The 12,491-nt window shown below is 34.4% G+C and overlaps 2 protein-coding genes across 2 annotated transcripts; both read left to right on the top strand.

The window, feature by feature from the left end:
• Nucleotides 1-5,769: 5,769 nt before the first annotated feature.
• Nucleotides 5,770-6,472, top strand: MONOS_16277 (uncharacterized protein; the record flags this gene model as incomplete). The annotated part of the gene is made up of 3 exons (XM_067869190.1): nt 5,770-5,935; nt 6,038-6,270; nt 6,335-6,472. The coding sequence occupies 3 exons, from the start codon at nt 5,770-5,772 to the stop codon at nt 6,470-6,472; spliced, it is 537 nt and encodes a 178-aa protein (XP_067727379.1).
• A 4,978-nt stretch (nt 6,473-11,450) lies between these two features.
• MONOS_16278 (uncharacterized protein) lies at nt 11,451-11,774 on the top strand (the record flags this gene model as incomplete). Its single annotated transcript, XM_067869191.1, has 1 exon — nt 11,451-11,774. One exon carries the CDS (start codon nt 11,451-11,453, stop codon nt 11,772-11,774), a length of 324 nt encoding a protein of 107 aa, XP_067727378.1.
• Between the last annotated feature and the right edge of the window lie 717 nt (nt 11,775-12,491).

The following is a 12,491-nucleotide window of genomic DNA, read 5'->3' as shown; positions in this document are numbered from 1 at the left end:
TTTCTTCCCAGCATCTGCCTGAAGAACTCCACCTCAAACAAAAGGGCATCGGCATAACAGAAGAACGATGGATGGAAAAGCTGTGTTAACGAAGGAGAAGAACACATCAGAGTGAATAGGTGAGTGTGTGGGTGTGATATAAAAAGAAGGAGCGCGTTTTGATGAGTGAGGGAGTTGAGAAAGAGGCAGCAAAGACAAGGGTGGAGTTGAGAGATGGAAAGCAGAGAGGAAGAAGAGATAGGATAAGGAATTGTTTGTGTGATTGAACTGAGGCATGGCTCACTGCTGTCAAAGGAAGTTTTCACAGAGGCAGCTGAAGAAGAAGTCGATAAAGATGTTGCTGTTGTGTTTGCAAAAACAGAAGCAGAACTTGACGATGATGAAAAGAAAGAAGATGCATTTTAAGTCATTCGAAATGTTGTAGTTTGAGCATCTGCTGCTTGATAAATATGTTTGTTTTTCTGAAAATTCGGATGATTCGTGATTGTGGGTACAATCATACCTCCTCTCTCTTCTCTCTCTCTTTTTATTTTTCCTCTTTTTTTCTTCAATGTCATCTATGTCCAAAATGTCGAATCGAGTGCCTGAAACATCATACCTCAGTTCGTTTTGTCTTCCTTCTCACTTAATACGCGAAGCAGAAACAGAAGAATGGCATACCAGTGAAGAACAAGGTGATGAATTTTCAGTCAATTCATTGTCTTCCATCGCATGTTTGTCTTTGCTGTTTTATCTTTGTTCTCTGTCAGCTTCTTCAGCTTCTCTCTTTCTGAGATCAGATCCTCCAGCGACTCAAAGAAGATGTCCATTTCTCTGCCCCACCTCACTCCACAAACATGATTGAATAAAATATCGATGCTGGAGTGAATTAGATATTCTATGAAGAAATTTGAGATTGTTCTGTTTTTGAAGAAAAAAAGGAAGAAGAAGAGGAAGAAGAGGAAGAGGAAGAGGAAGAGGAAGAGGAAGAGGAAGAGGAAGAGGAAGAGGAAGAAGAAGAAGAAGAAGATTGATCAATAGAAGAAGGAGTCCAAATAGAAGATTGATACAATGAAGAAGAAGAAGAAGAAGATGATGATGACGAAGATAAAGGTGAAGTCGAAGAAGAAGGTGGAGAAGAAAAAAGTTGGAGGAAGGGTCAAAATATGATGCAGAAGAAGATTGTATTGCTTGTTTTGAGGTTGATGGTGATAAATCAGATGATAAAGACGACGAAGATGAAGAAAATGAAAAAGAAGGAGAAGGAGTGTTGTGTGCAGAATGTGTCTGTCGGAGAAACAGAAGCTTTTGGGTTGCATTTCTTCGAATGAGAATGTTCTCATTGGCTTATTTTGGAATTCATAAAAAGATGACGATAAGCTGAAGGAATTAAATAGCAATGGAAAGAGAAAGAAAAAGAAGAAGAAGGTGAAGAAGACGAAGATGAAGCAGCAGAAGGCGAAGACGACGAAGAGAGTGAAGAAGAAGAAAGTGAAGAATAGGAAGAAGAGATAGAATAGGAAGCAGAAGATTATGAAAGCTATGAAGGTGGAGCAACTGAGAATTGTTAAACGAATTTTATCCTTATTTAAAGATGTTGATAATGACTTGAGGAATATCGATTGATTAAAATAATTCATTCGCTGAGTTGATTTCAGATGATATAAACAATCTTCATCACAAAATATGTGAAAGAGAGAGAGATACAAACAGATGAAGAAATCAGTCCACAAATCATCGACTGCCTTTGAGTGGTTGAACTGCTTTGCACCTCAGAAAAATAAAATTGTGTTTGTCCGTTGGTGTTCATAATTCAAACGAACGAAACATCTGATGAGCGTATGGGCAAAGAAGAATTCGAAATCTAAGAAGGCGTTGACAATTGATGAAGTTGACTTCAATGGCAATAATTTCAAATTTAAAAAGAAGAAAATGACGAATTTTATGATTATGTGATTGATGTGTCGATTCTGGCAATGAACATCATTTATTGAAGCGAGACTGTTGAGAATGATGGGGAAGGTGAAGAAAAATAGAAGATGGAAGTTTTTCCAAGTCACGTTGGGCGATAGAAAAAAACTGAATGTGTTCTGAATGTGAATTGTCCAGTAAGTTCATGTGCTCTGACAAAAGAGTCGCTTCTGCCGTACACTCTCACAAATAAGCCAAACAAACTGCTTCTTCTTTTTCAAGATCATGTTAAGCATTGTCAGGCTATGCATCATTCAAGACATATGGCAGAAGTCACGAATATCATCATTGAATGCAATCCAAACAAGAATAATCTCAAAACTTCTGGTTCTTTCGTGAAATGAAAAGAAGGCTTCTCTTTCAATTGCATTCCTGTTCATAGTCATTCTGTATTCATTCAAAGAATACCATTAAAGAATAATGAGTCAAATAAAAAAAGTCAAACCATCTTTTTGGCCTTGAAATATTTTCCCATTTCCAATGGATTGGTGATAATCAGCCCAGCTGGCTTTCTTGTTCTCCAAAATTGCCTCTTACCACATAAAAAACAGACAACTGGACTATAAAGGCTTGCATGGAACATCATCGAAAGCAGAGAATCCTTTATGAAACCGATGATGAAGTCATGTGAATGATTATATTCTCCAAATAAACTCCTTTTCAAAACCCAATTCAACGCCATGCCTTTGTTGATAGTTTTCCAAAGGGTTTCACGTAAATGGCAATGCGTTTGTTGTTAAGGCCTGCTGAGTGTCTCGCTGTGTTCGCTTCTTCCATTCTTCAAACCCCCAATTCCCTATCCTTTTCCACAAATAAAATCTTCCTCCCAATAAGCCCATGAAAAACAAGTCCTGTGCAAAAGATATGCCAAGTGCACTTCATTTCCACAAAATGACAAAGCGTTTCAATTCAATCTTTCTGATATTCTGCTCGCTTTTTTTGCATCTTGCTTGAGTTATTTCTCATTCAAAATACAACAGCTGATGTTGTATCATATGTTTTGTTATATATAACCAAGTTCAAATATCATGCAACTTCCTCCACTAACTCACTTTTCGCAAGCAATCGATGCAAACAGCCACTCGCTCCTCACTCCATAGGCAAAATCCCTGCTCTTCTGAAATGCTATAACTCGAATGGATGTATCCTTGGTCTTGCATCAAAGCAGCTCAAACATGCTCTGGCTGCAGCAAATAATTTATCAAAAATCTTCACTAATAAAATTATAGGTTGCAGACCCTTATTAAATAACCAAACAATAAATGAATGTTTTGTTGCCCTTCGTCTTGCCTGTCTTGAGGCAAAAGACAACAAATGACGCAGAGGAATAAGTTAATGCTTGTGCATATTCAGGTATTTTAATCGATATTTGTTACACTTTTGATGCAGATGTTCCTCCAACATTCAGAAAAGGAATCAATATATTGCTTCACTTTGATTTTTCCGAATGCAGCAGGACCAGCAGCAAATACTTCAGGGTGTGCTCCGGGCATATTGAATCACTGCTTATGCGATTTTATCTGTTCTTTTTTTATTATTATGAAAAAAGAAATTATTTATTAACTTTTGAAAGGGGCTTAGGAGATTGAACAATTTGAGGGACCTGGAGCAAAAAGGGAAAAGTGAAGGGATGGATGGAATACGGGAAGACATGAGATTTGAAGATACGGGCGCTATTTGTGGAGTGGGTTGTTGAAAAGATAATCAAGAAAAAGGTGGATGAAAAGGGATTGGGGTTGGGGTTGAGATTTTGGTATTGGAGCCTTTGGGGGTATATTCAAAAGGGCCAAAGGACTTGAGGGACAATGACTTTTTATTTTCGTTCTTCACTGAGGAAAAGATACAAGAAAAAGAATTTTGATGAAAAGAAGAACGAATAAGAAAAGGATGAAAGACTTCTGGGGGAATGTTTGCAATGGAACGTAATTCTGAATGAAGGCCTTTCAGTGGAATTGCTGTTGATTTGTGCGGCTTGCCTGCTGAAAGGTGTGTTGGAGAAAGAAGGAAAGGGAGGAGACTCAAAAAGAAGTTGAAATGAGTTTGCTTGGCTTGAGTCATTTTCACACAGCATTCAAGTGTGTCTTATTTTATTCAATTTTATATTTTATTTTTTGAAATGTATTTATTTTGAATAAGAGACAGACAACGAGTGATGTTTGAAGGAAGAAACAGGAAACATCAGATCCGATCATAAGCAACGCAATTAAAGGGGAATTGTTAATGGATAAGTTTTGGAGAAAATGATGAAGAGATTGTTGAAGCGCAGAGATGGAGAAAGTTAGAGTGAATGACTTGGATTTTGGAAGAGAAGATTCAAAAGAAGTGGGAGAGATGGGAAAGGATGTGGATTGGAAGAGAAAATATGATGAGAGGATGAGAGAAGGGAGAGAATGATTGAACCCTGATGGAGGTGATTGAAAGAAGATGAAGAAGAGGAATTTGAGGAAATCAACATTTTCAGTTTCTGAGGGGAAAGAGGAATCGACCACTCAAGTGCAGTCAATGAACAGTGGATATCCAATTCAATTGGTATGCATCAATCTGTTTGTTGAATTTTTTGTGATTATGTTTTTCTTATCAATATGAAGATAACTTATCATAAACAATATTTTTACTCAATGACAGCATCACATGAAGCCTTTTCATCATTTTCTTCAGAAATATCATTCGATTTATTGTACATTTCTCTTTCACATCATCTCTTTTTCTTCTTCTTCTTCATTCAACAAAAAAGAAACTTTTCTTCAATTAAACAGAGCTTTCTCCAAGTATCTTAATTTTTTGATAAAATGACTTTTTTTCATCTTTCAACAGAACTGCTGTTTTTTCTTTTTCTCCTTCAACAGTGTCCATTGTATTATAATAAATTGCTTGTATTGTTTTAAAACCATGATAGATAATGTCCAATTGTCAGATGAATTGATTATTTAACAAATAACAAAAAGTGATAAAATGTTCATATTGGCGAAAAATGAAAAAAGAAATTAAAATTGGAAAATATGTGAACTTCAAAAAAAAAATATCAAAAACAAAAAAACAAATAATGAACGATGTTAGAATAATAACGAAATAAAAAAATAAAAATTCGATGAAGAAGATACAGTTTCAGATGCATTTCTGAAAGATGAATTATAATTCTTTCATTTTCACTGATATTCCATCTCGGGCTGACAAATTATTTATGAAAAAAATCGCATTGGTTGCTATTATTTCAGCTTTTTTAATAAAAATAAAATGAGAATATGGTTCAAATACATTAATTGCTTTGCGCTTTGCTCACAAAAATATCCACATGAAAATTAATGCATATTTGTTTTTGACACAATAAAATACAAAAAATTATAAATAAATTCCATTTTCCTGAAATTTTGTCAAATTGAACATCTCGATCACAAAAGTGGTCACTAATTTTTCTTCAGATTTTGCGACAAATAGACATAAATAGATGTGGGGAAGCGGTTTGTGCGGAAATCTGAGAAAAAATTAGTGACCACTTTTGTGATCGAGATGTTCAATTTGACATTTTTTCATGAAAATGCAATGTTTTTCTTGGTTTTATTCATTATTAATATATTTTTATATATATATTTGTTTATGTTTTGTTGTTCTTATGTTATTTTCATTAGTTTTTGTAAGAAACATGTTTGCATTGATTATTGTTTGAAGACTATTAATTGTGATATCAGTTTCTAATATCATTTCATCATTTTGATAAATATAAATTACATTAATATTTATTTTTTTGTGTGAAACATAGTGTTTTTCACCGAAAAAGAAATGTGACTTTTGTTCCATAATAAATTCAGAAAAATAAAAACAATGAATATTTCCAAACCTCAATCGACTCTTTATTCTCGATGCAAAGTTATTTGGAATGAAATAAAGCGCATCGGCGGAGATGACGTGGATTCGTTGCTTGCCTATTTGTTTTACACTTACAGGCAATCATCTTCTGTAATTGATGATTTACTGAAGTCTTTGAATGGTTTGATTTTTATTTTTTGAGTTTTTGTATAGAAAAATTTATGAACTGTCATCCTTGTCATTTTCTTATTTTTTTGTTTATTATTTGTTTTTTTTGAAACAGAATATCACATAAAGCTGCTGGAAGACCTGTCTGTGGTGTACAACAACGCACCGTTGCACACTCAGACAACAATGCTGCAAGCGCTTTCCCGCAACACATCATTATCCGATTTACAGGACTATGGATATGATGTCACAGAGGGGAAATTTATTTACGCGAAGCAAACATTAAAAAAAAAAACCAAGGATTTATCATCCCGCCTCAAAAACCTCACATTCCGTCTTGCAAAAGTGGTTTGTATTTGTATATTTATTTTTTTGAATAATTCTCTCTGTAAATTTAGGCTTAAATGAACAGGATTGGGAAAAGGGCAACAACTGGATGTTAGCCCATTCGACTGAAGCTTCAACTTCGCTTCAGTCTGCAAAGAAAAAGCAGCGAGCTGAACCAGATTACGCAAGATTTATAGACGAAGCAGCTTGTGTGAAGAAATAATTACGGAAAACTCTTCTTTAAATAAAAAACAATCTTCTTCCTCTTCAACATCGTCTCAACAAAATAAAAAATCTAATCCCATTTCAGAAAAAAATTCTCCATCTTCAAATTCTTCTCCATCTCAAGCCGTTGATGCCCCAATCAACACACCAATAAGGAGAGAAAGGGCGACAGTAAAAAGAAAAGCAAACAAATCAGGTCATAAACGTTATTCGTCTCCTTCTCCAATTCCAATTCACAAATTTTTCAAAACAAAAAAACCATCAACATCTTCTTCTTCTTCTTCTTCTCCTCCTCCTCCATCTTCTTCTTCTTCACCATTTTCTTCACCTTTTTCTTCACCTTCTTTTTCATCTTCTTTTTCATCTTTCTCATCTTCCTCATCTTCTTCTTCCTCATCTTCATGTTCTTCCTCTTCTTCAAAAAAGCAACAAAAAATAACAATCGATACGGCATAAACTGGCAATTCCTCTTCAAATTTTCGAAATGAAAATGTGTGGGTGAGCGAGCAATTGCTTGAACATGTCACTTCTCCCACTCTAATTCCTCCACAGGCATTTCAAGATCTTCTCTCAACATTTCCAAAAAATAATGACATTTCAATAACTCCATCACAAGCTCCTCAATCAAATCATGATGAATTATCAAACAACAATAGATCTTTACAAAACATTTCAAATAACAACTCAATGAATCTTCATCCTTCTATTCCGATAACATCTCCATTTCCATCATCACGTTCACAAAACTTAACAAACACAACAAACAACAGTTTAAAAGGATTAATCAATTTGGGCAACACATGTTATCTTGCCTCTCTTCTTCAGTGTTTTTTTTCAATCACTTCACAAAATCAATCAATAATTAAAACCACATCATTAAAAAACAATTTATCTTCTCGAGCATTGAGTGTTTGTCAACAACTAACTAAAGATGGAATGGCGGTGCGTTCGTGGGTCCCATCACTGATCAACAAATGGGAAGACTTTTGTGGATATAAAAGCAGACAGCAACAAAATGTGACAGAAGCATTTGACAATCTTCATCAACTTCTTCAAAAAGATGAGTTAATAAAATAAGATAGCTTCAACCCTGTTTTGATCACTCATTTGAAATGCCATCAATGCCAAAAAGTTTCAAATCGTTTCAATGAAATTGTCAACAATGAAGTTATTAATTCATCTTCTCCTCATTAAGGTCTATCTTCTCTCTTTTCTACTGAGATATTGAACGGAAAAAAATGCTGTCTATTGCAACAATTGCAAAGAGAAATGCTGTGCTGCTCGATGGGAGGAAATGACTGCATTTCCAGAGGTGCTAGCCCTCTGTCACGAATGCACTGACAATGCTAGTTCTGCACCTTCAAGAACATTACTAATTGAAACAGATCGTGATAACCAGCACACTTTCTGCAAAGGGTTTTCAGAAGAAAATTATAAACATCTTCAAAAAGATAATCAGGAAACGATCATCTACCATCTTATTGGACAAATTCTTTTCAAGCGTCTGGATCTCCAAAATGGACACAACATCGCTGTGATCAAAAGAAAGAGTGGAAACAACAGCAGATGGAAAATCTGTAATGACGCTGATATGACAGAATTTGATAATGATAATTGGAATTCATCATGGAAAGATATTTACGCTCAGGGTTTCACACCTTCACTTTCATTCTATATCAAGGAAAAAACAAAACCAACGTTTTCAACTATTCAATTTGGTGGTTCATCTTCTTCTTCAGAAACATCAAATTTGAACACATCAAATAACTTATCATCATCATCGTCTTCGTCTTTGTCATCATCATCATCATTCATCACGCCACCTCCTCGAACAACTTTCATTCCTCCACTCTCTTCGTCAATTTCAACAAGTTATGGATTGGAAGCTTTGAAAGAAAAAAGAAAGAAAACTGGCATCTTTTCTCCCAACGAAAAGAGATTAATCTTCAAGCCAAAGACGAGATTATGGAAAGAGTTTTCAGAAGAAACAAATATCAAAGTTTCTTTGTCTAATTTTTACAAACTCACCACCAACTTCTCCAAAGCGAAAAGAAGAACGGATCTCTGTGGAATGTGTGAGAAGTTGAGTTATCTCGAAAACAAACTCAAATCATCTCCAAACAAAAATGGACTTTCTTCTGCTGAATTTCACACACTCAAACTTCTTCGACAACATCGACTAGTTGCAGAAATGCAACGAAAACACTATCAATCAACTGTTGATAATCTGAAAGAGGGAGAAGCAGTCTTCGTCTTCGACTTCAAAGAGAAATGGAAACTCCCGATCAGAAAAAATCAACCAAAACAAGAGTTCTTCAACTATCAACAAGTTTCTCAATTCACAATCATCTCTCTTCAAAAAATAAATAATCAACAAATAAAACGAACATTCAACTTCTTCTCCGACTGCCTCTCAAATGATCACAGATTTGTTATTGAGTGTCTGGAATCTGTGATCAAAAGACACTTCTTCTCAGACACTCAAACTTTTAAGTTCTTCTGCGATTCTGGTCCACACAACCGAAATCGCTTCCTTCTTTTCTTCATCCTCTTCAAACAATCAAAACTTCTGAAAAAGAAAAATACTCAACTCAACTTCTTCGCTGAGCACCACGGAAAGAATATCTGTGATAGTGAATTTGGTGCGTTAGTGAATGCAATCGACAACAATCTATCCACTGAACACATCACTACACTTCATGACTTGATCAACTTCTTCGAAAACAATATGAATGTTTCAACATCAGCTTCTTCAACTTCACAACAAGACATTTTCTCAACATCATCATCAAACTCTTCACCATCGTCAACATCTGTCAATGACTCTGTGCATGAGAGGTACTTTAAAGAGTATGTACCATCTCAGCAAATTTCATGGCCGTCATTGTAAGTCCCTCACGTGAAGGACTATTAGTATTTTGAGCGCAAAGGCTCATTTGTCTGTGCTTCAGATGTTGGATATCTTCCTCAACGCTCTCTGGTTGCCCTCGAATCTTCAACAATGAAAGAAAAAGTCCAAAGATCAAGGAAGTCATTTCACTCTGATATCACATCATCTAACTATTCTCTTCTTTCTCAATCTTCTCAAGATCTTCTTTCCAGAAGATTTGAGCTTCTTCTTGACTCTTCATCTTTAAATGAATCTCAAAATTGTATTAATGGCGTCCCTTTTTAAGAAACTAGTTGTTGTGCATGCTTAGCTAGCACTCTATCGGAAGTGTGCTGGACATGACTGTTCGTATTAGATATTGCAGCCTTCGGGCTGCTTTATCCGGACCTGGATACGACGAACAGCCTCCCAGGTACACAACAGTTAGAATCCGATTGTTTTCTTGCGCTTTTTGTCCCTATAATGTCCCTATAATTAAATTGGTTATTGTCCCGCTTATATTTGTATTTATCGAGATTCATTAATAGAGAGAGTTATGAGGGAATTCATTGATCTTTGGGTGAGGTTTTTGGAAGGGAGAGTTGTTGGGAGTGTGAAGTGATGTTTTATCATTGTGTCTGTCTTTTTTCTTTGTTGGATTTGATCTTTTTGAGTCAAAGTTAGAGAAATATCAGAAAGGGGAGAGTGGATGGAAAACGGAGGGAAAATAGACAAGTTAGTTTTTGAACTTTTAATATTAGTATTTTTTTTTGTTTGGAATTGTTTTTGATACTACGAATTTGTTGAAATAGTACTGTTTCTTCTTGTATTTTTTATTGTTCAAAATTGATGACGTTTTGTTGATATTTGGTGATAGTTATATGATTATGTGATAGAATTATGTTTTCTTGAAATTTGCAGAATCTGATAAGAATATTTCTGACTGTTTTTAATTTTTTTAATGATTGACATCATGAAGTACTTTTTGTTTATTTATGTCATTTTGACTGCAAAACGATTGCTATTTTTTAACGAATATTTTTCCACTTATCTTTGTTATTTTTCCACTTGTTCACGAAAAAGTTTATCAATGCACATGCTATATACTTATATAAATATCAATAAAATTAATTTAACAAAAAAATCGATAATATTTCAAAATAAACTTCAAAAATATCACATTAGACAACAAAAAGCAAATATTTCATGAAAATATGTCAAATTGAATATCTCGATCACAAAAGTGGTCACTAATTTTTCTTCAGATTTTGCGACAAACAGACATAAAAAGATGTGGGGAAGCGGTTTGTGCGGAAATCTGAGAAAAAATTAGTGACCACTTTTGTGATCGCCAGTCATTTCAATTTTCAGTTTTATAATAGTTCCGATCGTTCAACGGATCAAATCCGATGAGAACCTTAATAAAAGTGTTTTTCGAAATGACTGGCGATCACAAAAGTGGTCACTAATTTTTTCTCAGATTTCCGCACAAACCGCTTCCCCACATCTTTTTATGTCTGTTTGTCGCAAAATCTGAAGAAAAATTAGTGACCACTTTTGTGATCGAGATGTTCAATTTGACAAAATTTCAGGAAAATGGAATTTATTTATAATTTTTTGTATTTTATTGTGTCAAAAACAAATATGCATTAATTTTCATGTGGATATTTTTGTGAGCAAAGCGCAAAGCAATTAATGTATTTGAACCATATTCTCATTTTATTTTTATTAAAAAAGCTGAAATAATAGCAACCAATGCGATTTTTTTCATAAATAATTTGTCAGCCCGAGATGGAATATCAGTGAAAATGAAAGAATTATAATTCATCTTTCAGAAATGCATCTGAAAGCGATTCTTTTTTATGAGTATTTTTTTGTGATTCAACTCGTTAACGTCAAATGCTTGCTATTAATTTCGTATGCTGCACAAGGCACATATTGCAATTTGTTCTATGCGTTGAACACAAACTCTGAAGAGAATATTAACGAATATTAGTGGATGAAAAGCGAGAGACGAACGACACGCTTTTTCGGATGCAAACCCCACTGTATAATTCTCTCGCAAGTTCCACTTTCCTTTCAGTCTATACACATACAATGGAAGAGAATGTGGCAGCTTTATGGGGTCATATTTAGGCCATCACACATTGCTGATTCAGATTATTGTGGTGTAAGCAGTGGAGAAAGAGGAGGCAATGGTTTCATCCAAGGGCTAAACATGTCAACTTTGGATATGTTCAAATTGACATCGTGTGTGGCAGATGCACTGGAGAAGGAGAAGATCATCCGGCCGAATGAGATTGTGATTGTGGAGCATGCGCAGTGCATGTCACTTGAAGAGGAGGTATTTGAAGAGGCGAAGCTTGATGCTTCCAGAACAGCAAACTTTGTGGACCAGCAAGTGAATACAGCTATTTTCTGTAAATTTTAGTTTTTTTGGCGAGATATAATCTAGTTGACAGACGAGTTGGAAAAAATGCAAACAGTATATGAAAAGCTCACTATTTCTAATTATTTTAAAATTATTCTTATTTGGCGAAACTTCGTCCGTCATGTTCAGTTTTAAAAATGTTAAAAATAAAAAAATAATGGGTGAGATCATTGATTTCATTTGCATCTTTCTGTTTCTCCACATATAGCTTTCAAATATTGATAAATTCTGCTGTTTGTGTGTTTATTAATGTTGTTTATTTGTTTTTATCAATCTTTATTGAAAATATTTTGTTTTTAGTTGCTTAATTTCGATCGTTCACTTAATCACTTTCACTTTTGCTCGAAACAAAAAGGTGAAGAAATTGGCATCACGGAAGTGTGATAACTTATTAAATATTATTAACTTTTATTCATTTTGAAATTTAAATACTCGATATTACGTTTTTTTATTTAAAATTCAATATTTTTAACTTTAGTGTTACGCCATATCTAAGATGATGCGAAAATTTGAACAAACGAAAGAATTAATCAAAGAAATGAATAAAAAAGAATTCAAATCTTTTTTTTCATTTGAACTGTTCGACAAAATTCACAAAATGATTGAAGAAGACAAATTATCGATTGGAAATGCCATTCCTCTCCTGAAGCATATGGGATATTGCAATGAGCTGAAAGGAATTAGTGTTGATGAAATTGGTGAATTTTTGTTGTGAAG

Source organism: Monocercomonoides exilis, assembly GCF_001643675.1.
Source record: "Monocercomonoides exilis strain PA203 chromosome Unknown scaffold22-1379369, whole genome shotgun sequence".
NCBI classification, from domain to species: Eukaryota; Preaxostyla; order Oxymonadida; family Polymastigidae; genus Monocercomonoides; species Monocercomonoides exilis.
Note: the sequence above shows the minus strand (reverse complement) of the source record. Positions and strands in the feature narration are given on the sequence as shown.